The sequence below is a fragment of the Halteromyces radiatus genome (genome assembly GCF_025201355.1).
Source record: "Halteromyces radiatus strain CBS 162.75 chromosome Unknown BX664scaffold_2, whole genome shotgun sequence".
Classification (NCBI taxonomy): domain Eukaryota; kingdom Fungi; phylum Mucoromycota; class Mucoromycetes; order Mucorales; family Cunninghamellaceae; genus Halteromyces; species Halteromyces radiatus.
In genome coordinates this window covers 1,075,132-1,101,287 of record NW_026251688.1, presented here as the reverse complement: position 1 = coordinate 1,101,287, position 26,156 = coordinate 1,075,132, and the positions used below count along the sequence as shown (strand labels likewise).

Below are 26,156 nucleotides of genomic sequence, written 5' to 3'. Positions count from 1 at the left end.
GTAATTTTTATTCAAAATGATAATAATAATTAAAAAAAAAAAGATATTCTACATTTGATCCAAAAGTTGAAACCATTCTTCCAAGTTCCTTTCTTGAACGGTATAATCACTTCCTATGTTTCCCTTTATAATTGTGTTTCTATATAAATAAACACAATTTAACTACAAGTAATGATGCCAACTATCTTCTCTTCTCCTTTTACCTTTCATCCAATAGCTTCCTAGTCAAATTCCATTCTTCTTTTTGTTCATTCAGTTCATCTATCTTACTTGATAGTTGCGCTTCTTGTTGATGGACAAATTCATCCCATTCATTATCAACGTGAACTACAAAAAAAAAAAATCCTAACATAGTGAGTGAATCTATCCTTTATTTTTTTTTTAGCCTGTATTAATAATTATTTCTACAGCCTATACTTCCCGAATCTTGTCCTTTGGTGGAATGATGATTACCTTGTAGTGCATTGACAGCATGTATAACAGTATCAAGAGCATCTTGTTCAGATTCAACATTCACCAATGGAATACCTCTTTCTTGTAATTCTTCAGTCCATGCCAATGCTACGTTTGCAGGAAAAAAAAAAGAATCAATATGATGATGAATCATATTCTATTAACTTACTTAATGCTTCCAACTCGCGAGAAATGGTTGTCTTTTGATGTGATGAAAGATGTTGCACTATAATAAGAAGGGATAAAAAAAAATTGAATTGAGTGAGTGATTGCGAAATAGGTGGTAGACTTTTTTGATTTCGTACAACGTAGAAGTAAAGATTTCAGATTCGAAAGAGCATTGTTTGGAGTCTAAATATATATAAACAAGTGAGTCAATAACGATAATGATGATAATAAAGATATAACGTCAATCAACTTACTGATCTACAATAAGGATCAAGCACTTTCCCTATCTGACTAATGGGTGATCCTTCTTCTTCAATTATTCCAGAACTGTCATCAAAAAAAAAAAAAAAAAAAAAGATGATCAGTCACCAGGAATGTTAAGTATAAGGTATTACTTTGTTCCCTTGTCAATACTAGTCCATAAATCCTCGTCCTTTTCCTTCGCCTGGTCCTTCAATTGGTTTTGTAAGATTCCGATACTTTCTATAAGTTGAATATTATCCTGCTGATGTGATCTAATTTGGTGTTCACCTTGTTGATTGAGACTTTGGATGGATTTAATTTTGTTTCTATTGTCAGACTATATAAAGTATCAAAGAAAAGAAAAAAAGATCAGTATGCAAGTACATATGTGTTACAAATAAATATTCAACCTTAAATCGATTTTTACCATTTTCTTAAGAATATCTGTTGTTTCCTTTTGAATTTGATCCAAATTGCCATGTTTTTCTTCCAAAGCTATTGATACCTGCTTGACCTCATCTACGTACTGCTCATAACAAGACAAACGACTTGATTCCTCACCAACAGTTGCCTTTGCCAAAACACTTTCCCTAATACATATTAGTTGTAAGCATATGAGTAGGTATCTATAACAATCCTTGACTTTCACTTACATAAACGCTTCTTGGACTTCAGAATCATCATATCTTGTTCGTGCTTGTTCTCGTATTCGTGTTTCCAAGGCATGTACCCGATTCTCCCATTCAGAAGTTTCTTGTTCCAAAGTCATGATATAATGCAATCGTTCCTTCTGCTGCTGTTTAATATAATCCAATTTATCATCCAACTGATTATCATGAGTCTCTATCTCTTTTATTGTCGTTTGTTGTTGTTGGATTTCTTGTCGTAACAATGTATCTATGGACGCAAAATAATCTATCGAGTTTTGAGTTGTCATGAGTTTCTGGATATCGCGTTCAAGATCTTGACATTCTTTTGAAAGTCGAGAATGGTGATCATTGTCGTCTATATCGTTGCCATCGCTTCGAATCGTATTCTCTTTGTTACTGGATCGTGTGAAGGAACCATGCCAACATCGTTCAATTTTGTGACATAGAAGAGCGGTGGATGTCAAAAGATGAGCTGATACTTCACGTCGTTGTTGTTTGTGTTGTTGTTCCTGTTGTTTCTGTAGAGGTGTTAATAATTGTTCAAAAATGGTATCATAGGCATCATAGAGTTGTTCTTGTCGTATCCAAGATTGTTCTAATTGTTCCAGATTACCAAACTGTTGCTGTTTTTCGTCAATCACCTTTTGTACGCGATCAATCTCGTATTCTATATAAAAATAATAACAATAGAGTGAGTAATGAAAATATATTGTTATAACTATTTATTCTTTTAAATTGACCTAGTTTCTTTATTTTCAGTAAGAGATCTTCATTTTTTTCCTTCCAATCTTTATATTCCGTTCTTTGTACATCCATTTAATTACACTAAAAGAGTGATATCAAAATAAGAGAAAAAAAGAAGCATGAAAAAAATGTTATTTTTTTTTTTTCATGTTTCTCTCACAATGTAATTCAAACACAGATCAAAGCTTTGTGTTTCCAAAAAAAAAAAAAAACCTACGTAGTGATGAGACAAGAAGGCAAAGTCGAATCAATTACATATGATAAAATGGAATTTACAGTATCTAACTCGTATAATAAAAAGAAAAATATAAATTATATATATAATAATATTATTAGTTCAAAATTAATCATTTGATTTAAAGATACAAAAAAGAAAAATGATGTATATATATACTTTTCAATATGACAAGACTCCAAAAGTGGAAAACGAACGAGTATGACTATTTAGAGTCCGCTTGGTTTTTTTTTTTTCAAATGTGGATTTTGTTGTTTTTTTTTTCTTTTGTTATTGTTTTTTCTTTTCTCACTTTATAGTTTTTAAAGGACTTTTTTCATTTACTATTAGTATTACTTTTATTATTATTATAACTTATTTATGGATAAAGCGGCACGAAAAAAACTCAACTTGAAGGCCATTAGACGATATGACCCAGCTATTGTGAATATACTTGATCAAAGTCCTCATGCTGTACTTTATTATTTTTCAAATGAAAAACGCGAATGGGTAAAAATAAAAAACGATAATAAGAATAAAAATAAAAAGAATATAAAAGATATTGACCTTTTATTTTATTTTATTAATTGGTAATAGGTGAAAAAGTCTGTTGAAGGAGTCTTATTTTTGGTACAAAGGTATAAGATTTAGAAAAAGAAGATGAAAACTCTTTTTCTTTTTCTTTTATTTACTCTTTGTTTTCTTTATTAGAAAAATACCACCTTATTTTGCTGTATATATTATGAACAGATTGGCTATGGAAAACTATACTTTATATTTAACTGACTTTGATGATATGGATCTACAACAAAACTTTATTATTTATTCAACAAGTGATGGTAAAACTCTACTTTAACAATCATCTTGACTTTATGTAATATTTCTTTATATGACTCTTTAGGTGAACGATATGCATTTTGGCTCTATGAAGAAGGTGATAGACAAAGACTTTTGACCAAGATTACAAAGTAAGTTTTTAGATGGATCTCTTTCATACACGTAGTATATTAACTCCCTTTTTACCCCCTTTTGTTAATGGGAAATTTTAGATTACATGATGGTATTAAGAAAGAACTTTCAGCAAAATCAAATCAAAAAGCGACGACAACAACAAATGTATCTATGCCTGAACCCTCTGTTCCTAATCAACCGAATCAATTATCCTCATCATCGTCAACATCACCTCGGGATTCAACAAAAGATCTATGGGCGCTATTAACTAGAAACTTACCTGTTCACCATCATCCTCCCAATGAATATGGTCCTGAACGAACGGAACAACCATCATCCAAACCATCACCAACTATTTTACAATCGTTCTCGGATACACAACGAAATCATGGGACATCACTTCCTCCATCTGGCCATAATGACGCTTCTTGTGATTTTATCTTACCATCTGCTAAACTCATGCAACCTCAATCGAATGATACTTCCGATAGTGCTCGATTAATGGATTTATTGAAAAAAGGAACAATGGAGAATGATACTCAACGACAATCTCATGGACCTTCTCCTCCATCTCAGCAACATGTACAACCTCCTGGAGATAATGGTAATAGATTATTGGAATTATTGAAAAGGGCTACTGTGGATGACAAGATACAGCACATGCCTTCTCCACCATTACCTCCTGCTTCCTTGGGTTATGGTACTTTACCTGTTCACTACAATCAACAAATGGGTCATCCTCCAACGACAACCTCATCTCTTCCTCATCCTTCAGCTTCTTCCTCTACTCCCAACACAAACAATACTATGCCTCCTCCTCATATATTATTTGGGAAAGAATTGACCAAAGCATATCAACCAGCTATACCTATGATGGATCCTCGACATCAACAACAACAACAACAACAACCTCATCATCAACCATCACCAAGAAATTCAGCATCATTATTACAGGCTCTTCAAGGTGGGATGATCGGTGGACATTCTTCTCAATCCAATTTAGGTCCAATAAGCAATATACACCAGCAACAACAAGGTTACTCTTCAGCTACATCTTCTATTGCAGCATTACATGGTTCACCTGGTCCAACTCTTTCATCTTCTACTACTTCAGCATCATCCTTTAATGGTGTCAACGTCATGGATCAACAACAACAGCCATTGCAGCAACATCCAAGGGCCGATATCGATATTCGCATGCAATCGAGACGGAAAAAGATGGTGACAAAAGAAGAATATACTCAGGCTATTGTGGATCATCTCAAGGTAAAAGAGAGTGAAAAAATAACAATGATAAATCTCACTTGATACTAATGTTTTTTTTTTCCTAGAATCGTGGTCTCTTTGATCTTTTATACCGGTTTTACAAGGAAGATAGGAAAATAGAAAACTTTAGTATAAATATTAATGTTTCAACGGATGATTAGTTTTAGCTTGTTTAGTTTTCCCCTGCCTTTTTATTCATTGACTCAAATGTTTTCCGTATCATGAATAAAATGGATTAGATGATGACCGACCATCAACCTAGGCGGCGTTTAAATGTAACACTAGTTTTCCTTCTTTTTTTTTTTTTTTTTTTTTGTGTCTATTGCACCTCTTTCTTTTTTTTTTTTTTTTTTTTTTCTGTATATTTATACGCCATCAATCCCAATTTATTTTTTTATTTTTATTTATTACAATGGATATTGGTGGATCATATAGGGCATTAGGTGGACCTAATATTACTATTCGTGAATTAACCAAAGAAAGTATTAATTTTGTACTTAGTGATACTGACTTGAGGTATTAAAGAAAAACAAAGAATCTATGTACCCAAACTCATTCAAACTTTATTATCTAGTGTTGCCAATTCACTTCGACGTGTGATGATTGCTGAAGTTCCTACAGTTGGTAAGTTTGAAAATAAAATATATCAAGATCGGTTGAAAATAGACAAGTTGTATTGATCTATTTCTATTGTAGCTATTGACATGGTGGAAATCGAAACAAATACAACAGTCCTTGCTGATGAGTTCTTAGCACATCGGTTAGGTATGGTACCTATTGACAGTCGAGAAGTTGAAAAATTACGTTATACACGGGTAAATCTAGTATTATCTATCTTTTTTTTTTTTTTTTTGTATATGCTCATCTTTCATCTTGTAGGATTGCACTTGTTCCCAATATTGTCCAGAATGTTCAGTAGAATTAACTCTTCATGCCAAATGTACAGAAGATCGAACAAAAGAAGTCACCAGTCGAGACTTAATCACCTCCAATCCTGCCTTTGTTCCTGTTGCTCAAGGTAATATATATTTATATATTTACATATATATGAATCTAATTTCTTTTTCTTTGCTTTGTATGTATAATATGTGATTAGATAAAAATGATACTGGGATTCTTCTTGTCAAGTTAAGAAAAGGACACGAATTAAAACTAAAGTGTATTGCAAAGAAGGTAATGAATGGAATAATGGCAAGGGATCATTTACTTAACCATGATTTTTTTTTAAGGGTGTGGCCAAGGAGCATGCTAAATGGAGCCCAGTCAGTGGTGTAGCATTTGAATATGATCCTCATAACAAATTAAGGCATACAACATATTGGTTTGAAGAATCTGAAGCTGAATGGTAAGTAAAATGAGAAAACAAAGGGAACAAGGGAAACTTATTTTTTTTTTGGGATTAGGCCAAAGAGCAAGAATGCTTTGGAAGAAAGAGAACCAGAGAAAGATGAACGTAAGTTTTGATGGATCATCAACAATGGAGAAATCAACTCATATTTATTTGATTTTGAATAGCTTTTGATTATAATGCAAAACCAGACAAGTTTTATTTTGAAACAGAGGTAAAATAATATATAAAAGTGTCAATATATTCATACTTTTCTTTGAATTATTAGACAGTGGGATCTTTATCACCTGAAGAAGTGGTGACCATGGCAATGAAGACTTTGGTGGATAAATTGGCCTATGTGCAAATGCAAATACAAGAAGAAGTGGATACAAAGGAACAAGACAACTCTGGATGGAATTTTTAAGATAGATCTGTTACTCTAGTATCTTTTTTGTTTGTTTGATATATATATATATATATATATATATATATAAAAGAAATAAAATATACATTGGATGAATTGATAATTCAGGTATGGTCATAATTTTGGTCGCGTTGATGTTGTTGGATGATGATAGATACAGGACCATGACATAGGATCCAAAAACAAAGTCTTTCTTTTATTATTCGGTATAGGAGATAGATAAATATGAATAAACAGTAAAAATAACAATAATAAAAAATAATACTATTAATAATGTAAAATAAAAAGAATGGTTCTAAACAATGTATCTATTACGCTAGATCTATTTTTTACCATGATGGGCGTTGTAATACTAATCATCACAAAAAAAAAAAAAAAAAAAAAAAAAAAAAAAAAAGATCAGTACTATTTCTTTGTTAACAGAGAGACTTGATCATCATCATCAACGACAGTATCTTTTTATATTTGTTTTATTTTATTGCGTTGATTACCTCAAGACCAAGTTTGATACCTTCTTCTAAACCAATGATAGGTTCATAACCCAAGAGTTTGCGTGCCTTATCAATGTTAAAGTAGCGAGAACTCATGGCTTGCTTGATACGAGAACGGGTCATACCTTCCTTGAGATCATCCTTGTTCCAAAAGAGAGCCTTGATGTTGAAGATAGTTTCACTGATATAAGCAATCACCATACTGGCATTGTAGGAGAGAATGATTTTTTTTGATTTGGGCATATCCATACCATATTCGTACCAAACCTTGGAAGCGAAATCCCAAAATGGAACAGGAGTACCGTTGGTCAAATTGAATGCTTGACCACCCACAGGAGAATCCGAAGACAAGGCCAATTTTTCTGCCGCAAGTACATGCGCATACGCAATATTACCCACATATGTGAAATCCATCAACGACGTATTATTGCCAATTTGGAATCGATGTTGTCCACGTTGACATACTTCTAATAAGCCAGGAATCATTTGACGATCTCCAGGTCCAAAAATCGCAGAGGGTCGAATCGTACATGTTTGTACACCACCTTGACCATTTGCTGCCAATACCACTTTTTCACATTCAATCTAATAAAAAAAAGAAGCATTGAATAGACTGTATTTTTTTTTTTTTTTTTTGATTTACCTTGGATTCAGTATAAACATCAATGGCTTGAGGAGGATAAGGAGTAGTTTCATCAACATTAAACATGGGTTCACCAGTAGAAATAACACTTCCAGAACTTGTGACAACCAGAATAGGCACATGGGCTTCTTGACAAGCCTTGATCACATTCTTTGTACCATCGACATTGATGGAAAAGTAAAGATCCCGAGGAGGATTGCTAGAATTGACATGAGGAGGAGATGCTGTATGAATAACAGCCGAAATCTTGGTTTGTGTCATGGCCTTTAACACGTCTTCATATTTACGTAAATCACCCACATGGTAAATAACATCGGCATCAGGATCCGTGGGTTCGCTAATATCAAACACGGCAATCGAAGATCCATCTTGACGTTGTCGGATTTGTTCAACCACATGTCGGCCAAGAAATCCGTTGCCACCAATGACTAGATAGGAATGAGGCATAATGATAGATGATGACGTTAATGTACGAGGATGGCAAAAGTTGTGTATATAAAAGCAAAAAGATGAAAAGTTGAAACAAAAAAAAAAAAAATGAAAGAGATGCGATAAAATAGTGGTAAGTCAATATGAAAATACAAAAAAAAAAGGACGGCGTCTAAATTTCCTCCAGGTCAAACCATCCACCTGAAAAAAAAAAAAAAGGATATTCATTGACCAAGATATGCGAACCATCATCATCATCCAAATTGGAACCAGAATCAGAATCATCATTATTATATGAAATCATCATTCTTATTACGTGCATCATCATGATCATATAATCATTATGATAAAAATGAAAGTAGCCACACTATATACGCTCTGTTTCATGAGCGAGGTTAACTGAGTGATGTCAAAGGGTCAATACAATGATGACTCCAAAATAAAGGTAGTATTAGAGGCACATGATTACTTTTATTTGTACCCAAGAGAATAATAAAGAACAAATACAAAGACAAAAAATAAAGGCTTGTGATGGCATAATATCAAAATGTTGTAATAGTTTATTCAGATATATAAAAAAAAAACATCCAATGACAAACAAAATAAAGGGAAGAAATAAAAAAGTAATATGTATACAAAGAGATCATGAGAGTGCGTGTGTGAGCGTATATATGTTGTATAAAAAAAGTTGTCTTATGAGAAGTGTATATATGAATGTGCAGGTGCCGAAATCAACAGTATAGAACCAAAAGCAAAAGTACTATTGTAATGGTCCTCTAATCACTATCATCGTCATTTTCAGAATCGTCCATCTTTGCTTGTTTTGATTGTTGTTGATCCGTTGTCTCGTTATCCCGTTTACCTAAAGTTGTTGATGTTGGCTTTTTTGTCCTTAACTTGAAAGTACCGTCCAATAAAGCCACAGCATCTGATTTATTCTTTGCATATTGGATTTTCTATAAAAAGAGAAAATAATAATAAGAATCACTAGTTTTGTAAATACTACTATTTCTCAAGTATTACCATAGGTTTGCCATAAAATACAAATCCATCTAAACTTCGCATGGCAGTGGTAGCAGCAGCTACATCGACAAATGCAACAAATGCTTGTTCACGTAACTTTTCTGTAGACAAGGCACGTACATCCAAAATATGACCATAGGTTGTGAATAAACTATACAAAGATGCTTGAAGTTCTATACTCCCATAAATAAATATATAAAAAAAGATCAGTCAAAGATACCGCGATTCCCTTTTTTATAAAAAAAAAAAAAGAATTACCTAATGGATGAATCCGATTGTTCAAGTTTTGTATATATAATGTTTGATTAGGAGGAATATCAGCCATTGAAGCCAAAGATGAATGTATATCGTGCCGTGACAAGAAAAGAAAGAAAAAAGAAAAAAAGGAAAGAGAGAGAGAGAGAGAAAAAAAAAATTGAGCTTCAAACCTTCGGAAATCGTGACTGAGTAATTTTTACACCAGCATTCATTACCCCTCTCTCTAGTGCCAAAGATAAAAAGAACTACTTGAAAGAAATTTCCTTCCCAATCATTTAAAGATAAGTATATATTCTTAGCTTGCCATCATCATCATCATCATAATAATAATAATAGAAAACATTAAATGAAACACTTTTTACTAGAAAGTATGATACAAAGGCCCGGATTGTTATCTTTTTTTTTTTTTATTTCATGAATATAAAAGATGAGAATGAGAATAAAAGAATAAATAAAAAACAATGAATTGACAAAAAAAAAAAAATAAACAGGAGATATATATATATATACTATTATTACTATACTATGATTCATAACAAAATATGACTAACAACAAAATTGATCACATTTTCTTTTATCTTATTTCATCCATCATCCCACTTACTAACATTTCCGATTATTATTTGTTGTTGTTGATTTAAAGAGAAACACCTAGTTCAGGAACATAACCAACCTTTTCAAAGTGGGCAATAACCTTGTGAGCCTTAGCAACAGCAGCATCAGCAGTAATATTGAATTTCTTGTACAAATCCTTGATAGGAGCAGAGGCACCGAAAGTGGTCATACCAACTTGAGCATGAGAGTAACGTTCCCAACCCCAAGCACCAAGAGATTCAATAGAGATCACAGGAATACCAGGAGTAAGAACGGATTTCTTGTATTCTTCAGGTTGTTCATCATAGAGTTCGGTACAAGGCATAGAGACCACACGAGCAGGAACACCTTCAGCAGCAAGTTTCTTAGCAGCATCAACAGCAAGAGACACTTCAGAACCAGTGGCAACAAAGATGATCTTGGCATTGGGAGCATCTTGAAGAATGTAACCACCCTTGCGGACAATTTCGATGGAGGAACCTTCAAGTTGAGGCAAGTTTTGACGAGACAAGGCAATGACGGAGGGACGATGTTGGTTTTCAAGAGCAACCAAATAGGTACCAGATACTTCATTACCATCAGCAGGACGGAAAGTCATCATGTTGGGAGTAGCACGAGTCAAAGTCAAGGTTTCAATAGGTTGATGGGTAGGTCCGTCTTCACCAAGACCAATAGAATCGTGAGTCATGACATAGATCACTCGAAGATGAGACAAGGCAGATAAACGAGCAGCACCCCAACCGTAGGTCAAGAAGTTCAAGAAAGTACCACCATAAGGAATAATACCACCATAAGAGGCTAAACCGTTCATAATAGCAAACATAGCATGTTCACGTACACCATAGCGCAAATAACGACCAGTGTAGTCACCAAGTCCAGTAGAAGGCTAAAAAAAAAAAAAAAAAAAAAAAAAAAAGGTCAAATATATCTCTTCTTTTCACTGCTATTCCTTTTTTTATGTTTTTATTTTTTTTTTTTTTTTAGTTACTTACATGTTGGAAATCAACAGCAGTCTTCCATCGAGTCAAGTTGGAACCAGTCAAATCAGCAGAACCACCAATCATTTCAGGGACAATGTTGGACAAAGCAGTCAACACACCTTCAGAAAGCTTACGAGTGGCAACGGCAGCATCAGAGGGAGTGAACTTGGGCAAAGCAGCTTCCCATCCTTCAGGCAACTTGCCATTGAAACGACGTTCAATTTCTTCACCATCAGCAGGGTATTCTTGCTTGTACTTGGCAAAGAGAGCATTCCATTCAGCTTCAGCTTGAGCACCATGAGCAGCACGAGCACCATACAAATCATAAACCTAAATAAAATGTTGATGATTTAGATAATTAATTCGTTTATAGTATATATCAAACTTACTTCCTTGGGAACAACATATGATTCTTCAGGGTTGAAACCGAATTTTTGCTTGACTTGCTTGATATCATCATCTAATAACAATAAATAATAATGTAAGATCATCAAAATACTTTACATATATATATATATATGTTGACTTACTAGAGAGGGGAGCACCGTGAACCTTTTCTTCACCTTGAAGCAAAGAACCATAACCAATAGTAGTCTTGATCTTGATCAAAGAAGGCTTATCAGTAACAGCCTTAGCTTCTTCAATAGCCTTGTTGATAGATTCGATATCGTTGTCACCATCAGCAACAACAATGGTATGCCAGCCATAGGATTCGAAACGTTTGATGGTATCTTCAGTGAAAGAGACTTCAGTAGAACCATCAATAGTGATTTTGTTGTCATCATACAAAGCAATGAGCTTGCCCAACTTCCAGTGACTATAAAAAAGAAAAAAAAAGTTTAATTCATATTTATCCAAACTATTTTTCTTATCTTTTTTTTTTTTTTTTTTTACCCAGCAAGAGAGATAGCTTCAGAAGCAACACCTTCTTGAAGACAACCATCACCAAGAATAACAAAAGTATGATTGTTGAAAAGTTCATAACCAGGCTTGTTGAAGGTGGCAGCATAGTGAGCTTCAGCAGCAGCCAAACCAACAGCATTGGCAATACCTAATTAAAACATTGAAATAGAAAATGAGTCACTCCGATACACTGATGATTTTCCCATCTATTCATTTTACCTTGACCAAGAGGACCAGTGGTAACTTCAACACCAGGAGTATCGTTGGATTCAGGATGGCCAGGAGTCCTATTATTAAGCAAGTAAAAAAGAATAAAAGAGTATGTCAGCAACAAGTAAATAAGAAACCAGACCGGACGAATTTCGGAACAACAAATTTCCAATCATGTTTCCCCCAACAAAAAAAAAAAAAAAAATAAACATGACCAAAAGTTTCACTATCTATCACCACACTCTCCGTTTTTCCCGCAAACAATACACGCAAACATCACATACACACATATAATGTATACACAAATATATACATAAAAATACACACAAGAGAAAACCAACACAAACAAGGAGAGGTACTTACTTGCTGCCAAGTTGACGGAATTGCTTGAGGTCATCCATAGACACGTCAAAACCTAACAAGTGCCAGTAGACATATTGAAGAGCACAACCATGACCATTAGAAAGGACAAAACGGTCTCTGTTAATAAACTTTGTGTTCTTGGGGTTCACAGTAATGTGGTTGTTGAAAAGAACATGAGCCATAGGAGCACAACCCATAGGAGCACCAGGATGACCAGAGTTAGCACCACGAACGACATCGGCAGCGAGAACACGAACAGTGTCAATAGCTTGTTGTTCAATAGATTTCACCATGTTAAACGATTAAATAAGAAAAAAAAAAAAGAGAGAAGAGATTACCAAGAAAAAAAAAGTGGTAAAGAAGAAAGAAAGAAAAAAAAAAAAAAGGAACCGAACGATCGAAAAAAATTGGTTTCAATTTTTTTTTTTTTTTTTTTTTACACCCTGCCTTTTTTAAACATCAGCTATTTTTTTGTCAGCGCTTACTTTTCTAAATCCATTTATTTGATTGGTCGAGTTTGGATTCATTGGTTCGTATAGTACACCTATATCAAAACAGTACACCATTTGGTATGGCGATCTTTCTATTCAGCGATTGGATGATTTTAACAGTTACACTTCCCACACGGATATTTTCTTTTTGTTGTCCAATTGAAAAGGCAACGGCAAAGCTGTAAACTTTATATTGTTTACTTCTATTACTACTACAACAACAACAACAATAATAATAATAATAAACATTTCACTCTCATGATGATGATCATTGCTGTAAGAACATATGTGAAACTTTTTTTTTTCATTCCCTCATCTTAATGATTTTAAAAAAATAATAATATATTTATCTTATTCTCTCACATTTCGTATCGATAAGCGGGAACTATCACTAGACCCTATATGGTAAAAGTCCTGTTTCTACAAGAAATCAAGAAGATAAAGTTTTGTTCAGAATATATTTTATGTCTCTATCTTATAAGGATATATATATTTCTGTCTTTTTTATTTTATATTATCGTATTTTCATCAAATATTTACGTCATATAATTTCAAAAAGTACAAGAGGTAACCTGTCCTTCCATTTCGTTATCTTTCCGCCTCTACCATTTTTCTTTTTTTCATATGAATTCAACTTTGATGATGATGATGATGATAACAATCATTGCGATATCATCTAACAGAATCATTATTTTATATATATCATTCATATGTCATCTTTTAATTTTCACCTTAAAATTGATGATGTATGATACAACCAAATGTTATTCTACGAAATCGCTTTTGCATGTAAATCATCCATGTATGAAGTAATCATAATGGTTGACAACATAAAAGGGACCGTGCAGAGGTTTAAGGGTAACCAAGATCTGACTTTGTTGTCATTTATTTTTAAATAAGGTGATATCTAGGACCCATCTTGTTGAGTTTATTTTACAGTGGTACTGACAAATAAAATTTTTCACTAATCATCAAAAAAAAAAAAAAAAAGAAAAAGAAAGAGAAGTAACAATGAAAGAATGGGTATCATCTAGTTCGTGTGGGGTAGGTAGTTTCTAGTAGTTACTATGGCACGATACTTACATTATTGCATCATTGTGTAACATCGCTAAACTTTCTGTCTTTTTTTCTGCCATCATATCAAAATCTATGGATTCAAGATGATATTTCTATGATCATTCGATAACGATGATGACTTTATGATGAATACCCCGATGATGATGATACAATGATCATGATGATGATGATGATGATGATGATGATAATAATAATAATAATAATAGTAATAATAATAATAATAGGTTGGCGATTATGGAGAAAATGGTAATATTTTTTATGCAATTCTATCACTCTTGAATTCTAAATGATGATGATGATTCTATAATGACGATGATGATGATAATTGATAAACGGAGATTGGAAGTGAGAAATCAGGGACAAGTAAGAACATTTAAGTATAGTCAAAACTCAGTTTCCATCATGACACAAAAAGGGTAATTTATTCAAAGCCACAGGATGTATTTTGCCTCAAAGAAAAGATTATCAAGTAGAATGTATCGAAGTTGCTTTTGGTTGCATTACAGGCGGTCATTTAAACCAATATGACATTGATAGTAATCTTTTTTTTTTTTTTATTCTGAGTAGGCATCATCCTTGATATATCATAGAAAAATGGAAGATACTTATTTTCGCTTGCTCGTGGAAAATAATAATAATAAAAAAAAAATGAATGCGATGAACTGTTATTGTTTTTCTTTTTCTTTTCTTTTTTTGTCAAAAGTGGCACGCCAAAAAAGGATTTTGTTGCGGTAAGATGTTTACTGTTCTTCCTAATATGGCAATGTCTAAACAATAAGCTATGGGATAAAGCTTTCTTTTACATCATCACCACTTATTCGATATTATTTACTCTTTCTTCCATTTTTTTCATTTCATATCAATAGAAATAAATGGCACAGTCTACTCCTTTAACAAGGTTGTCAGTGATGACTGGAAAAAATAATCTTTCTGACCTTCATCTACCGACTATAACAGACGATGCTCAAGATGTTATTGGTAATAATGATTTTTTTTTTTATATTTATCAATAATAGTAACTAATTAAAACTTTTCTTTCTTTATACTTTTTTTTTTATTATTTTTATTTGATTGATAATAGGTTTACATGGTAAAAAAAAAAAAAATAATGACAAAGGATTTACCAATGAGCTCATTCTTTTTTTTATTATTATTATTATCATATAGGTCGAATTCGATTACAAAAGAATGAAAATCATACATCAAGTCAATGGATGGATAAACAGCGAAACAATTTACGTGCTTATGAATACCTTTGTCATATAGGTGAAGCGAAAGAGTAAGTATTTATCATCATGATGAATCAATGAACTCATTTTGTATTATATTAGATGGATAGAGAACTGTTTACAAGAAACAATTGATCCAATCACTAAATTAGAAGATTCAATGAAAGACGGTATCGTTTTAGCAAAACTAGCATCTTGGATTGCTCCTGGCATTGTTCACAAAATCATCAGCGTAAGAATCAAAAAAAAATCGGACTATTAAATCCCTTGGTTTTTCTCATCTTTTCCCTATTTTTTCTTTTTCTTTTCTTTTTCTTTAGGATACAAAACATAAATTCTTACATTCTGAAAATATTAATTCCTTTTTCAAAGCTTTACATGTTATTAAGCTTCCTCAAACATTTTGGTTTGAATTGACTGATCTTTATGATAAGAAAAATATCCCAAAAGTCATATTTTGTATACACGCTTTAAGGTAAATAACATAAATATTATATATCGAACTCATATTTTATATTCTTTTATAGTCACCTATTAGCACGAAAGAACTTGGCACCCAATATAAAGAATTTACTTGGTGAACTTGAATTCACAAGTAAGTATTCAAATGTATAAAACTGTACAATTACTAAATAAAACTATTTATATTTATAGACGAAGAACTTTCTGCAACACAAAAAATTCTGGATGGTTATGGTTTTGAACTACCCAATTTTACAACTATTGGTTCCTATCTAGAGGATGAATTGGATCGAAAAGATATTGACTTGAATTCTGATTTTCAATTTCAAAAGATTGATATCATTCCCTTTGATGAACAACAACAAATAGTGGCAGCTACTCCTGATTTGATTGTGGAAGAAAGTGACTCTGAAGAAGAAGAACTTCGGTACTATTCACCTATGTTACAGCAACAACCAAAAAGACGTAAGTTATTATTACTATTATTATTATTATTATTATTATTTTATAACATTAACCTCACATTATGCATAATAGAAATTAAGCCATCCTATTGGTCTGAACCTGAAAATATCAAAAAGTTAATCAAATGTCAAGCATTGGCCCGCAAATGGCTCTCTCGTCGTGAATTTGAAAAGGTCCAAGAAATCCATCGGTCCACTTTCTTTCAATCTCATGTGAATCATCTTCAAGCTCGAGTTCGTGGTGTACTCTGTCGACGAGAGTTGGAAAACAAGCGTATCACTTTTGAAACATGCAATGAACAATGGGTTATCAAATTACAAACAAACTGTCGTGGCTATTTGGCAAGATTGAAACTCAATCGACTCTTGGACTCAATTGATCGTAATGTACGCAAGGAAGGCTTTACTATGAATAGACTCGTTCATAATGTTCAACAAGAACTTGGTAAGTTTTTGTATGACTTGTGATCAACAATAAAAGAATTTATCTCTTATTATTATTATTATCATTTAGTATCTCAAAAGAATCCATCGGTTGGAACTGTCAAGAATTTTATACATTTATTGGATGATAGTGATCTGGATTATAACTCTGAAGTCAAATTAGAATCCATTCGACAAGAAGTGATTCAATCCATTCGAGACAACAATCAATTAGATGTACATGTGAATACTATCGATACTAAGATTGCATTATTGGTCAGGAACGCTATCACTATTGATGAAGTCCTCAAGGTCACTGGTCCACTAAGAAAAAAAGAACAACATCGTCGATTCTCACAGATGGCTGCTGCTGCTGAAGCCGAAGCATCCAGTCAAAGTGTAAATCCATTTACATTACGGAATATCAATCAGAAGAATCAAAATGCATTGGATCTTTATCAACAATTAGTCTATCTTTTACAAACCGATCCCAAACATTTGGCAAAATTGGTCTCTATCACTCGGGTTCAAGACTTTGGTGGAGATGGGGATGGTCATAAGCGTATTGAATCCACAATATTGGCTTTGTTTGGTTATGCTACTAATTCTCGTGAAGAATATTTACTTATCAACTTGTGTAGAGTAAGTTTAAGGGAAAAAAAAAAAGAAGATGGAGACATATCTATTTTTTTTTTTTTTGATTTACGGACCATCCTTATCCTTTTTGTAGTTCTGTATTGATGAAGAAATCAAACATGTACAAAGTCCTCAAGAATTTATGCGTGGCAATTATTCATTTATGAAGTTGGTGGTTCAAACAAACCGGTAAGCTATAAAAATATGGAGAATGAACAATATTTATGTTAAATTCTGCTTTTATATATTCTAGTGGAGCAAAAGAACGGGAATTCTTCCGAACAATCTTGACACCTTTGGTCAATGAAGTAGTCAATAATGAATTTTTAGACTTGGAAACAGATCCAGTAGGTATTTACCACAAGGTGATGAATGATGAAGAAAGTCGAACTGGTCTGCCTTCACGCCGAAAACATGCTGTCAATTCTCAAGAAGCCCTTGCTGATGAAGAAGTACGAAATGTCTTTATTACTCACCTTCGAAACCTTCGTGAAATCACTGAAAAGTTCCTGATTGCTATTACCTCCACCCTTGATGCCCTTCCCTATGGTATACGTGCAGTGGCTCGTGAACTACGTCTTGTATTAGAACACAAATTCCCAAATGAATCCTCTGAAAATGTCACCAAGATCTTGGCCTATTTTATCTATTACCGATACTTGAATCCTGCGATTGTGTAAGTAGAAGTAGACATATATGGTTTGAATCCCTCTGTTTGACTTTTTATTTATTTATTTATTTATTTGGTAGTGCACCCGAGCATTATGATGTGATAGATGGAAGTATCAATCCTCATCAAAGAAAAAATTTGGCCGAAGTAAGTGTTCGTAAATGTTTGGTTTATATTGATTCGTTGTAGATTCACATTATGTTTTGGATTTAGATATCAAGAATGCTTCAACAAATTTCCAGTGGCAAGATTTTTGATGCTGATGATATGTTTTTGGCTCCATTGAATGACTATGTTTTCCACGCTGGACAACGATTTGCAGAATGGTTCTTAAAAGGTAAAGAAAGAAAAACATGATGGTATGATTACTAATGTCGATACTTTTTATACATATAATACGATAGTGGCGGATGTTGAAGATCCTGAAACCCACTTTGGAATGGATGCTTTGGATGATCATGCAAGAACTCAAAAACCTACTATTTACATATCACCTTATGAATTATGTCATTTACACTATATGATTGAACAACATATCGAAGTCTTGGCACCCAAAAAACAAGGTACACTATTCGAAATTATATCTGATCTTGGACCTTCTCCTTTTAAACCTGGTGTCCAGCTTCCAACAACTGTTTGGTGTCTACGTCTTACTAATAGGGATGATGATATTCCTCAAGATTCTACTGCTCAACTTCAACAATTGATTGTGGATACAAAGCGTCTGGTGGTCTATATTATTCAAATCCAATCGGGTCCAAATTTGCTAGATATCTTCCAACAACCAGTGACAGATATACATGAAGCACAATGGATGGAAATTAAGCAAAGGGAATTCTTACCTCACAAAGATCAAGGTGTGAACTACCATGAGTCTATAGCTAAGAAGCGACGATCATTGAAATTGGGAAATACACCTTTGGATATCAATAAGTAAGTTGATATATTCATGTTCCACTTTGATATCTTGAATAACCCATCTATTTCTTTTTTTTTTCCTTCTTCTTCTTTTTCTATAGTCTTACATTCTTCCAACTCAAGACTATTACATCACGTCTTGCAGCACATTTGGAAAAATTTGTCGATCGTATTACACAACAAGATAATTATCAAGGCTTGCTCAATATGATCGCTGAAGACATCACAGGGAAAAACACACGACGTCAAACACGGGAAAAGGAAATCACCAAACTTAAAACAACCCTTGGTCATTTACAAGCCAAGAAGGCTTATCTTTCTGATCAACGACAAAGTTACGAAGATTACTTGAAATTATCTATGGATACTATGGCACAAAAGAAACAACGTGGCAAGAAACAACGCTATATGTGGCCATTCACTCGTCAATACTTCCATATGCGTAACTTGACAAAACAGGGCAAGCTTCCAACGTTTGGTTCTTACAAGTATACGGCAAAACAATTACATGATCGTGGAGTTATCATCACACTGGAAGGCGTGGAAAAGAAACATTATGATCGGATTGATATTACCTTATCGATGGATGAAGCCGGGATCGTCAATTTGGAAGGTCGTTATGCTAATTGGAGTGCCACCTCAATCTATATGGATATTCAATACGAACAATTACTGCAAACCCAATTCGAAGGTGTACAAACAATGACTCTACTGGAAGGAATGATCAAGGTCAATGTGAATCTTTTAATATATATGATTAACAAAAAGTAAGTAGGAAAAAAAGATGGTGGAATGATTTCAGGAAATTAATCTTCTTCTTTTATATATAATAATAGATTCTACTCTGCTTAATCGGTTATAGATAGCCCACCTTCATCTTCATCATATTCTCTCCCCCCACAACCGCGTTTTGTTATTTGGCATATATATAGTTTATATTTTTTTTTTTCTTCTACCTTCTCTGTACATTATTTTACTTTAATAAAGATCATATTCAACATATCCCGGTACAAAATCATAGATGACGACTAAGAATCAATCTTGTTACCTCGTTGGACTTTTTTTTTCTTCCTTTCTTTTCTTTAATTGTATTCTATAGACATAAAGAAATAAAAATAAAAAAAAACAGTATTGGAAATCAGGTGGATTGAATAAAGATATATTTTTATTTGAATCAAAAAAAAAAAAAAAATGAGAGGAATATAATAATGTACATTAGATAAAAATGATATAATTAATAAAATAAAAAGATTACACTATAGATTGATGAGGGATATTCAAATTTGCTTGATAAGTATGAATAGCGCGTTTGGAAGCAGGAGGTGGCGATAACGATGTGGGTTGTAGACCAGAAGAGAGTGTTGCAGTGGGAGCTGTGGAAGAACTAGAAGAGGGAGAGGATGTGGATGAGAAATACAATCCTGATTCTTCGTTCACTGCTGTAGATGCTGGAGACACGAATGATGTTACACCAGGAAGATGATTGTCGTTTGAACTTGTTACGATAGTGTCTGCAATGTCCATAGAGATGATATCGCTTTCTGTTAGGGCTGGATTCACTAAACTACTGATACTACTGTTGTTTGAATGGATTGAATGGAAATAGGATACATCATCATCATCATCCGCTTCATCATCGTCGCCCTGTTCATCATGTCGTATTTTTTGTTCCAGATGCTCTTGTTGGTAGCCTTGTTCTGATAATAATTGTTGTTGTTGTTGCTGTTGCAATTGTTGTTGCTGTTCTTCTTTTTGTTGTTGTCGTTGATGGTGTAGACTGGTGCTGGCACTGGTGATACTACTATTGTTGTCTTGTTGCTTTCTCCACAATAATTGCGCTTGCTTTTGTTTCCGTCGTTCCAAGAGTTTTTCAACCGATGATCCATTGGCAACACTGGTAAGAGCTCGACACCAAGCAACCAACTCTGCACCGGTTGTTGTTCTAAAGTGATAATTCTTGCGTTTTTGTTGAATTTCAAATATATATCCGCTACTTCCTTTTTCATTGTTGTCATTATTGTTGCCCATTTCCTCAGTCATGCCATTCAATAAACTGTCATCATCATCATCGTTGATAGTTGGTTGGATAGTCGCTGATGATATATAAATTGAGCTTTCAGGTTTCACCTTATCGTCCAATTTGAATTGATGTAGATAACCATCTATATAATAAATCATGAGTATCGATGTCTTTTTCTTTTTTTTTTTTTTAGTTCTACTTACAATGAGTTAAGACATAATATTTTGTATGATATTGCTTCAGAACTCCAGTACGTCTACCAAGTAATCCTTTTTGTACAGTGGCCACATGAGTATGTTGTTTATTTGGGTAATTGATTTGAAGATAATTCTTTTTGATATGATCCTCATCCACCCAATCCTTTTGTTGGGCTGTCATGAATGCTTGCCACGTATGTTGAGGTAAAAAATGTGCAAGAACTTGATCTCGTGTTGTCCCATATTGCACTACCGTAGTTTGTAAATCGACGCAGAATCCAATTAAAGTTTCCAAAGCATTTGTCAGTCTTGATTCGAACTCTTTCATATCTTGTTGAATAGGTACCATTAATTCTCGTAATCGATTTTCTTCATTTGTTTCACGTTTCAAGTAACGAAGAACCTCTATTAAAAAGAGAAAAAAATATAAGTATGTTGGTAGAAATAATACCATGTACTACTTACGTAGATTTGCCAACCATGGATCCATTTCAGGGGAAGGAGGATGTTTTTGATCATCGGCATATTCACAAAGCTTGGATAAATGAGTCATTCGTTTTTTTGTTTCATTGGCACGTAATAAAAGTTCTTCCATTTGTAATGCAGGATTGCTTTTCAATGCTTGGATTTTTTCACGACATTCTTTTTTGAAACTTGATACGATTCCTTGACATTCCTTTCGCTTCTTGTTAATTTGATCTAATAATAATATAAAAAAAAAGGTTAATAATGAGTTCTAATGATGATGACGATGATTTTTTTTATTTTGATTTACCATAGAGTTCAGGATTTTCTTTCTTTTGTTTCTTGAAAGTACTTGATCCTGTCATTTTCACAATTTCATCCAACCATCCTGAAGCCAATTTTAAAAAGACTATCCAGTTACTAAGCCGTTTAATCATAATATCCGCTCGATTGGTTGTACTAGATGCATAATCCTTATAAAGTAAAGCTACTTGTTGTTGTTGTTGTTGTTGTTGTTTTATATTATGTTTGTGGGAAGTGGAGGGATTCAAGGCAGGTATCTTTTTATTATCATTATTGTCGTCCAAAGTGGTTGAAATATCTATTGGTACAGTAGTAATAGCAGGACTCGATCGCATACGTACAGGTGGAGAAAAAGGAGAAGGTCTTGTGGCTGCTGATATACTCATGGACCTTTGTTGTATTTTACCATGTTCTTTGGAATCAGTCAAAATAAAAGGTTCAAATGATGTTGGTGGAAAGATAATATCAAAATGTTCAGTAAAACGACTAGTATGTTTGACTTCTGAAGGTAAGACGTCGTTCATGATAAAAAGAGAGTATGTAGAAAGAGAAAGAAGTAAAGGAAGAGGATAATAAAAAAAAAAAAAAAGAGTAACTGATCCTTTTGTATCCCGCCATATTATCCCTGTACCACCAAAGTGTTTTTAGCATGCTTCGTTTGAATACAATATATATATATATACAATAAACATAACTTATGTAAACAAGTTGTAAATCACTTTATTTGTAAGGACATATGATCATACTCATGTTATCTATTATTTCATTATTTTTTTTTCTTTATTTTTTCTTTTTTTGATTTGCTTTTATAAAATAAAATCAAATCATTGGGTCTGGACCATATTGGTTTTTTTTTTTTTTATTTTATTTTTTCTTTTTGGCCGGAGCAAAGAATAAAAAACTTATCGTTTCTAAATAAAGGAACTCCTTCTATCCTGGTTGAACCATTTTTAGGAACTCACATGTCAATGCTACCGACATATAATATCGATCTTGCTTTTCCTTCATAGTATCATATTGATTCATTATACCTTATTGTATTCAACATTTAATTATTATATGATAATAATCAAGCATATCAATGAGCAATCACCTTAATATAAAATGCTGTGTTTGAAATCCATCAAAGACACATAAGTTCAAAAGTTGTCAATCATGATTTTTTTATTTTATCGTTCTTTTTTCTTTTCTCTTTACTCTTTTTTTTTTCTTTTTTCTTTTTTTTTTTTTTCTGCTTATTACGCATACATATATCTAAAACGCGTTATATTATATACTTGTAGTCTATACTACTTGTATTTACTTATTGTCTCCTTTTGTCTTCACTGTTCAACACCATGACACCACCATTCCTGCGACTTCCTTTGGAACTCATGCTCGAAATCAATCACTACCTGACTTCCCAGGATCGTTACCAACTCTCTTTGGTCAATCATGCATTGAACAACTGTTGCAAAGACTTTATGTTTTCTTCCATCATTCTACATACTACTTCTCAGGTCATTGAAATCTTTCATCGTTTATCACTGGAACCACAATTGTTTTGGAGAATCAAGAAGATCGACATTGACTTGGACTTTCCGGCCCAACATCCTTTTAGCAATGCTTTACGGTATTGTCACAATCTTACCACGTTGAAGATCGGCTGCCAGTTTTGGAGCTCCTTGTATGAATCGGATGAACGTTTTACTTCTTTGTCTCCTGACTTTGACAATTACCCTATATTGTCTAAATTGATTGAACTGGATATTGATTGCGATTGGAATCTATCGGTAGAAGATTTGATGGACTTGTTCTCAAAGTGTCCCAACTTGGAAGTTCTCAAACTTTGGAAATTGCTTCACACCACATCTCCATTCGAAATAGAACGATTACATCAAATTTGTCCTCGCCTTCAAGAATTATCTCTCGATCATACTGAAATGATGGATTACCCTTTCGGAAGGATTCAACCAATTTTAACTCCTGATATTCCTTGCACCCTTATGAAGAAGATCACGTTTACTGTAACTGGTTTATGGGACGACTTTATACCCTGGATACATTATATGGCTCGAAAATACCCGAATCTTGAAACTCTGGATATCACTGGTGAACCTTCCTGGTTCAACAATCATGATCATGATCTCAACGATGTTGTCGACGTGGAGGGATTACGGTCAACCGTGCGTCTATTGCTCAACAATTACAGAAATCTATTATCAATACGTTTTATCAATGTTTGCTGGGCTGACACTTTTTTCCGCCATCGTTTTCATCACACACGACATCTTTCAAAACCACTCCGAAATCTGATTATCAACAATTCATTTTCTGGTGTATCAATGGAACTATTTCATCTTCTCTCTTTCTCTGTGATGCCATCTCTCAAACTGCTGGATATATCTTTATGCAAACATATCATCAACAAACCTACACTACTCTATAATGATCTCCGATTGGCCCGATTGCTTACTGATCTTAGAATCTCTATCGCTCCAACTCGTCATATACCAACAAACGTCTTCAGTATACACGTCATCCTCGAATCATGTCCAGCATTGATATCACTGACTTTGGATAATGGTTTCCTTGATCTGATCTACAACAAAGGCACCAGATTATCACCTAGCACTGAACAATCTCATCGTCTGGAACGTCTCACTATTTCACAATGTATTTTCAAAAATGAAATTTGGTCATATATCGAAAAGAAATGTCCCAGATTGTGTTGGCTCTCTATCGACAAAAGTGTACTCCATGATGATTCGCCGTATCCTTCCATCCAACTCAAGTTTCCCAAGCATGTCTTCAAATCTATCATCATCAACCATGTCCGTGTCAGTCGAACATCAAGTACTATACATTCATCATCATCATCATCATTATCATCATCATCATCGTCATCATTATCATCATCATCATCATCATCATCATCATCATCGTGTATGAGGTCCTATATTTACAACCTGGATGTGTGGAGCGAACGATGGCGACCTATCGAGTTCATCACCATACAACGACACTACCCCACTCGACCTAACTCTACCAATTTTCGTGCACCTCTCGTTGTGCGAAACGACAAGGTACTGCAAACAAGATCATTTATCAATCGATTGGAACAATCTGGTGGGCCTTACCGACGAAGGATGCAAACATTCCAAGCTATAGCTATGAAGTACATTGGTCCTATTCCTCTCAGTGGTGTGGTTACTTTTGGATTTCGATACTTTGAACATCTTTTGGAAACAATGTCCTTGACTGCTCAAGAGGTATGGTATTATCAACATGAATGCCATGTACCAATTCCAAATCTGGCACTTGCATATGAGAGTGACTCAACATCATCGACCAACAAAAGAAGAAAAACAAATCAGTCTCAACAACAACCACTACGAAGACACGATGAAAATCGACATTCAACGCAGACATCGACATATCAAGAAAAAATCGGATTACAACAGGAAAGGAATGCACGACGTAGGGATGATCCAGATCAACAATCTCAACAACTTCATTCGCAACGCTTACCCAACACTGATTTAGGTGGACATATTTTTATTGATGTGTATGGATTAACGGAACTGATGATGAACAAGAAATGGATGGTAGTCTAGGAAAATTTTATGATGGAATCTAGTGATATCACTATCACTGTTTTATGTTTTTGGTTTTGGTTTTTTTTTTTTTTTTTTGTGGGGGAGCTATTTGGATAACTTTATTTATTTCTTGTTGATATTCATTGTTATATATGTATATAGTTTAGTTTCTTGAATCAATAAAATAAATGAATTATTACTTGTATTATGTTTTTTTATTCATTTTTATTGTTGTATTTTATGGAGCAAGACAATTATGTTTTTTCTATTTTGATGTCATTATTAGTTTTAACTTGATTGAGCAAATTCGAGATGAAGATGGTGAGTATATATCAAAAATCGACTGGCTGTACATGTTTTTTAAGGATGAACCTGAAAACCATTGTCATTGAAATTTACTGCATTTAATCACCCTCCCATTTTTAAGCTTAAATCTATCATCATATCGTAGCATCACCATTAACAAAAGATGTGTATATTATCTATGACTACTTCTCTTTTGTTAGTAAATCAAGCTTGTCAGTAATGTGTAGAAAATCGAAGAAAAAAAAATAATTCATCTGACATCTCATCTCGCTCTCAAAAAAAAAAAAAAAAAAAAAAAATCTTCAGACCCATTTTTCTGTTTAAACTTCCAATCATATCATAAAATCACTTATTAGTATTTCATCTATGGCTACCTTTTTTTTTTTATCAATGTATCAAAGCATAATTTATCATTGAAACTATTACAAAGTAACATTAAATAGTATGCCCATTGGTAATCAATCATCAATAAGTAAAAAAAAAAAAAAGAGAATCACTCGCCACTCTGAATGTATCATCATAAGATTCTATTTATCTATATTGATATTATCATGTCAGATAGAGAGAGAGAGAGAGATAA

The 26,156-nt window shown here is 33.5% G+C and overlaps 10 protein-coding genes across 10 annotated transcripts; 5 read left to right on the top strand and 5 right to left on the bottom strand.

Moving 5' to 3' along the window:
- Window positions 1-42: 42 nt before the first annotated feature.
- On the bottom strand, window positions 43-2,358 carry BX664DRAFT_324287 (uncharacterized protein). The gene is made up of 10 exons (XM_051543811.1): window positions 2,255-2,358; window positions 1,518-2,181; window positions 1,292-1,454; window positions 1,017-1,201; window positions 876-948; window positions 759-804; window positions 623-679; window positions 454-561; window positions 204-327; window positions 43-139 (listed from the first exon to the last, which is right to left on the bottom strand). The coding sequence occupies exons 1-10, from the start codon at window positions 2,328-2,330 to the stop codon at window positions 49-51; spliced, it is 1,587 nt and encodes a 528-aa protein (XP_051402803.1). The 5' UTR covers window positions 2,331-2,358; the 3' UTR covers window positions 43-48.
- A 417-nt stretch (window positions 2,359-2,775) lies between these two features.
- On the top strand, window positions 2,776-4,968 carry BX664DRAFT_324285 (uncharacterized protein; the record flags this gene model as incomplete). The annotated part of the gene is made up of 6 exons (XM_051543810.1): window positions 2,776-2,982; window positions 3,070-3,110; window positions 3,184-3,311; window positions 3,374-3,440; window positions 3,522-4,689; window positions 4,755-4,968. Coding segments are annotated over exons 1-6 (1,625 nt in total), but the record flags the coding sequence as incomplete, so codon positions are not given.
- Window positions 4,969-5,101: 133 nt separating this feature from the next.
- Window positions 5,102-6,038, top strand: BX664DRAFT_363929 (RNA polymerase Rpb3/Rpb11 dimerization domain-containing protein; the record flags this gene model as incomplete). The annotated part of the gene is made up of 6 exons (XM_051548395.1): window positions 5,102-5,205; window positions 5,264-5,313; window positions 5,386-5,504; window positions 5,569-5,707; window positions 5,786-5,862; window positions 5,919-6,038. 6 exons carry the CDS (start codon window positions 5,102-5,104, stop codon window positions 6,036-6,038), a joined length of 609 nt encoding a protein of 202 aa, XP_051402801.1.
- A 380-nt stretch (window positions 6,039-6,418) lies between these two features.
- On the bottom strand, window positions 6,419-8,112 carry BX664DRAFT_291506 (uncharacterized protein). Its single transcript, XM_051541946.1, has 3 exons — window positions 7,578-8,112; window positions 6,935-7,519; window positions 6,419-6,795 (listed from the first exon to the last, which is right to left on the bottom strand). Exons 1-3 carry the CDS (start codon window positions 8,022-8,024, stop codon window positions 6,766-6,768), a joined length of 1,062 nt encoding a protein of 353 aa, XP_051402800.1. The 5' UTR covers window positions 8,025-8,112; the 3' UTR covers window positions 6,419-6,765.
- A 420-nt stretch (window positions 8,113-8,532) lies between these two features.
- BX664DRAFT_324277 (SNRPB2 protein) lies at window positions 8,533-9,497 on the bottom strand (the record flags this gene model as incomplete). The annotated part of the gene is made up of 3 exons (XM_051543809.1): window positions 9,288-9,497; window positions 9,030-9,202; window positions 8,533-8,962 (listed from the first exon to the last, which is right to left on the bottom strand). Coding segments are annotated over exons 1-3 (338 nt in total), but the record flags the coding sequence as incomplete, so codon positions are not given.
- A 159-nt stretch (window positions 9,498-9,656) lies between these two features.
- Window positions 9,657-12,717, bottom strand: BX664DRAFT_324275 (transketolase). The gene is made up of 7 exons (XM_051543808.1): window positions 12,338-12,717; window positions 11,984-12,051; window positions 11,756-11,912; window positions 11,392-11,678; window positions 11,251-11,321; window positions 10,874-11,191; window positions 9,657-10,767 (listed from the first exon to the last, which is right to left on the bottom strand). Exons 1-7 carry the CDS (start codon window positions 12,628-12,630, stop codon window positions 9,925-9,927), a joined length of 2,037 nt encoding a protein of 678 aa, XP_051402798.1. The 5' UTR covers window positions 12,631-12,717; the 3' UTR covers window positions 9,657-9,924.
- A 2,060-nt stretch (window positions 12,718-14,777) lies between these two features.
- Window positions 14,778-15,396, top strand: BX664DRAFT_257243 (uncharacterized protein; the record flags this gene model as incomplete). Its single annotated transcript, XM_051540499.1, has 3 exons — window positions 14,778-14,883; window positions 15,073-15,184; window positions 15,237-15,396. 3 exons carry the CDS (start codon window positions 14,778-14,780, stop codon window positions 15,394-15,396), a joined length of 378 nt encoding a protein of 125 aa, XP_051402797.1.
- Window positions 15,397-16,036: 640 nt separating this feature from the next.
- Window positions 16,037-19,478, top strand: BX664DRAFT_363925 (Rho GTPase activation protein; the record flags this gene model as incomplete). Its single annotated transcript, XM_051548394.1, has 9 exons — window positions 16,037-16,061; window positions 16,134-16,505; window positions 16,575-17,125; window positions 17,214-17,308; window positions 17,373-17,795; window positions 17,870-17,936; window positions 18,003-18,126; window positions 18,194-18,722; window positions 18,809-19,478. The coding sequence occupies 9 exons, from the start codon at window positions 16,037-16,039 to the stop codon at window positions 19,476-19,478; spliced, it is 2,856 nt and encodes a 951-aa protein (XP_051402796.1).
- Window positions 19,479-19,902: 424 nt separating this feature from the next.
- Window positions 19,903-22,266, bottom strand: BX664DRAFT_355910 (uncharacterized protein). Its single transcript, XM_051547857.1, has 4 exons — window positions 21,700-22,266; window positions 21,390-21,623; window positions 20,931-21,329; window positions 19,903-20,869 (listed from the first exon to the last, which is right to left on the bottom strand). Exons 1-4 carry the CDS (start codon window positions 22,214-22,216, stop codon window positions 19,959-19,961), a joined length of 2,061 nt encoding a protein of 686 aa, XP_051402795.1. The 5' UTR covers window positions 22,217-22,266; the 3' UTR covers window positions 19,903-19,958.
- A 2,327-nt stretch (window positions 22,267-24,593) lies between these two features.
- Window positions 24,594-25,372, top strand: BX664DRAFT_324269 (uncharacterized protein; the record flags this gene model as incomplete). The annotated part of the gene is made up of 1 exon (XM_051543807.1): window positions 24,594-25,372. A coding segment is annotated over exon 1 (664 nt), but the record flags the coding sequence as incomplete, so codon positions are not given.
- Window positions 25,373-26,156: the final 784 nt, after the last annotated feature.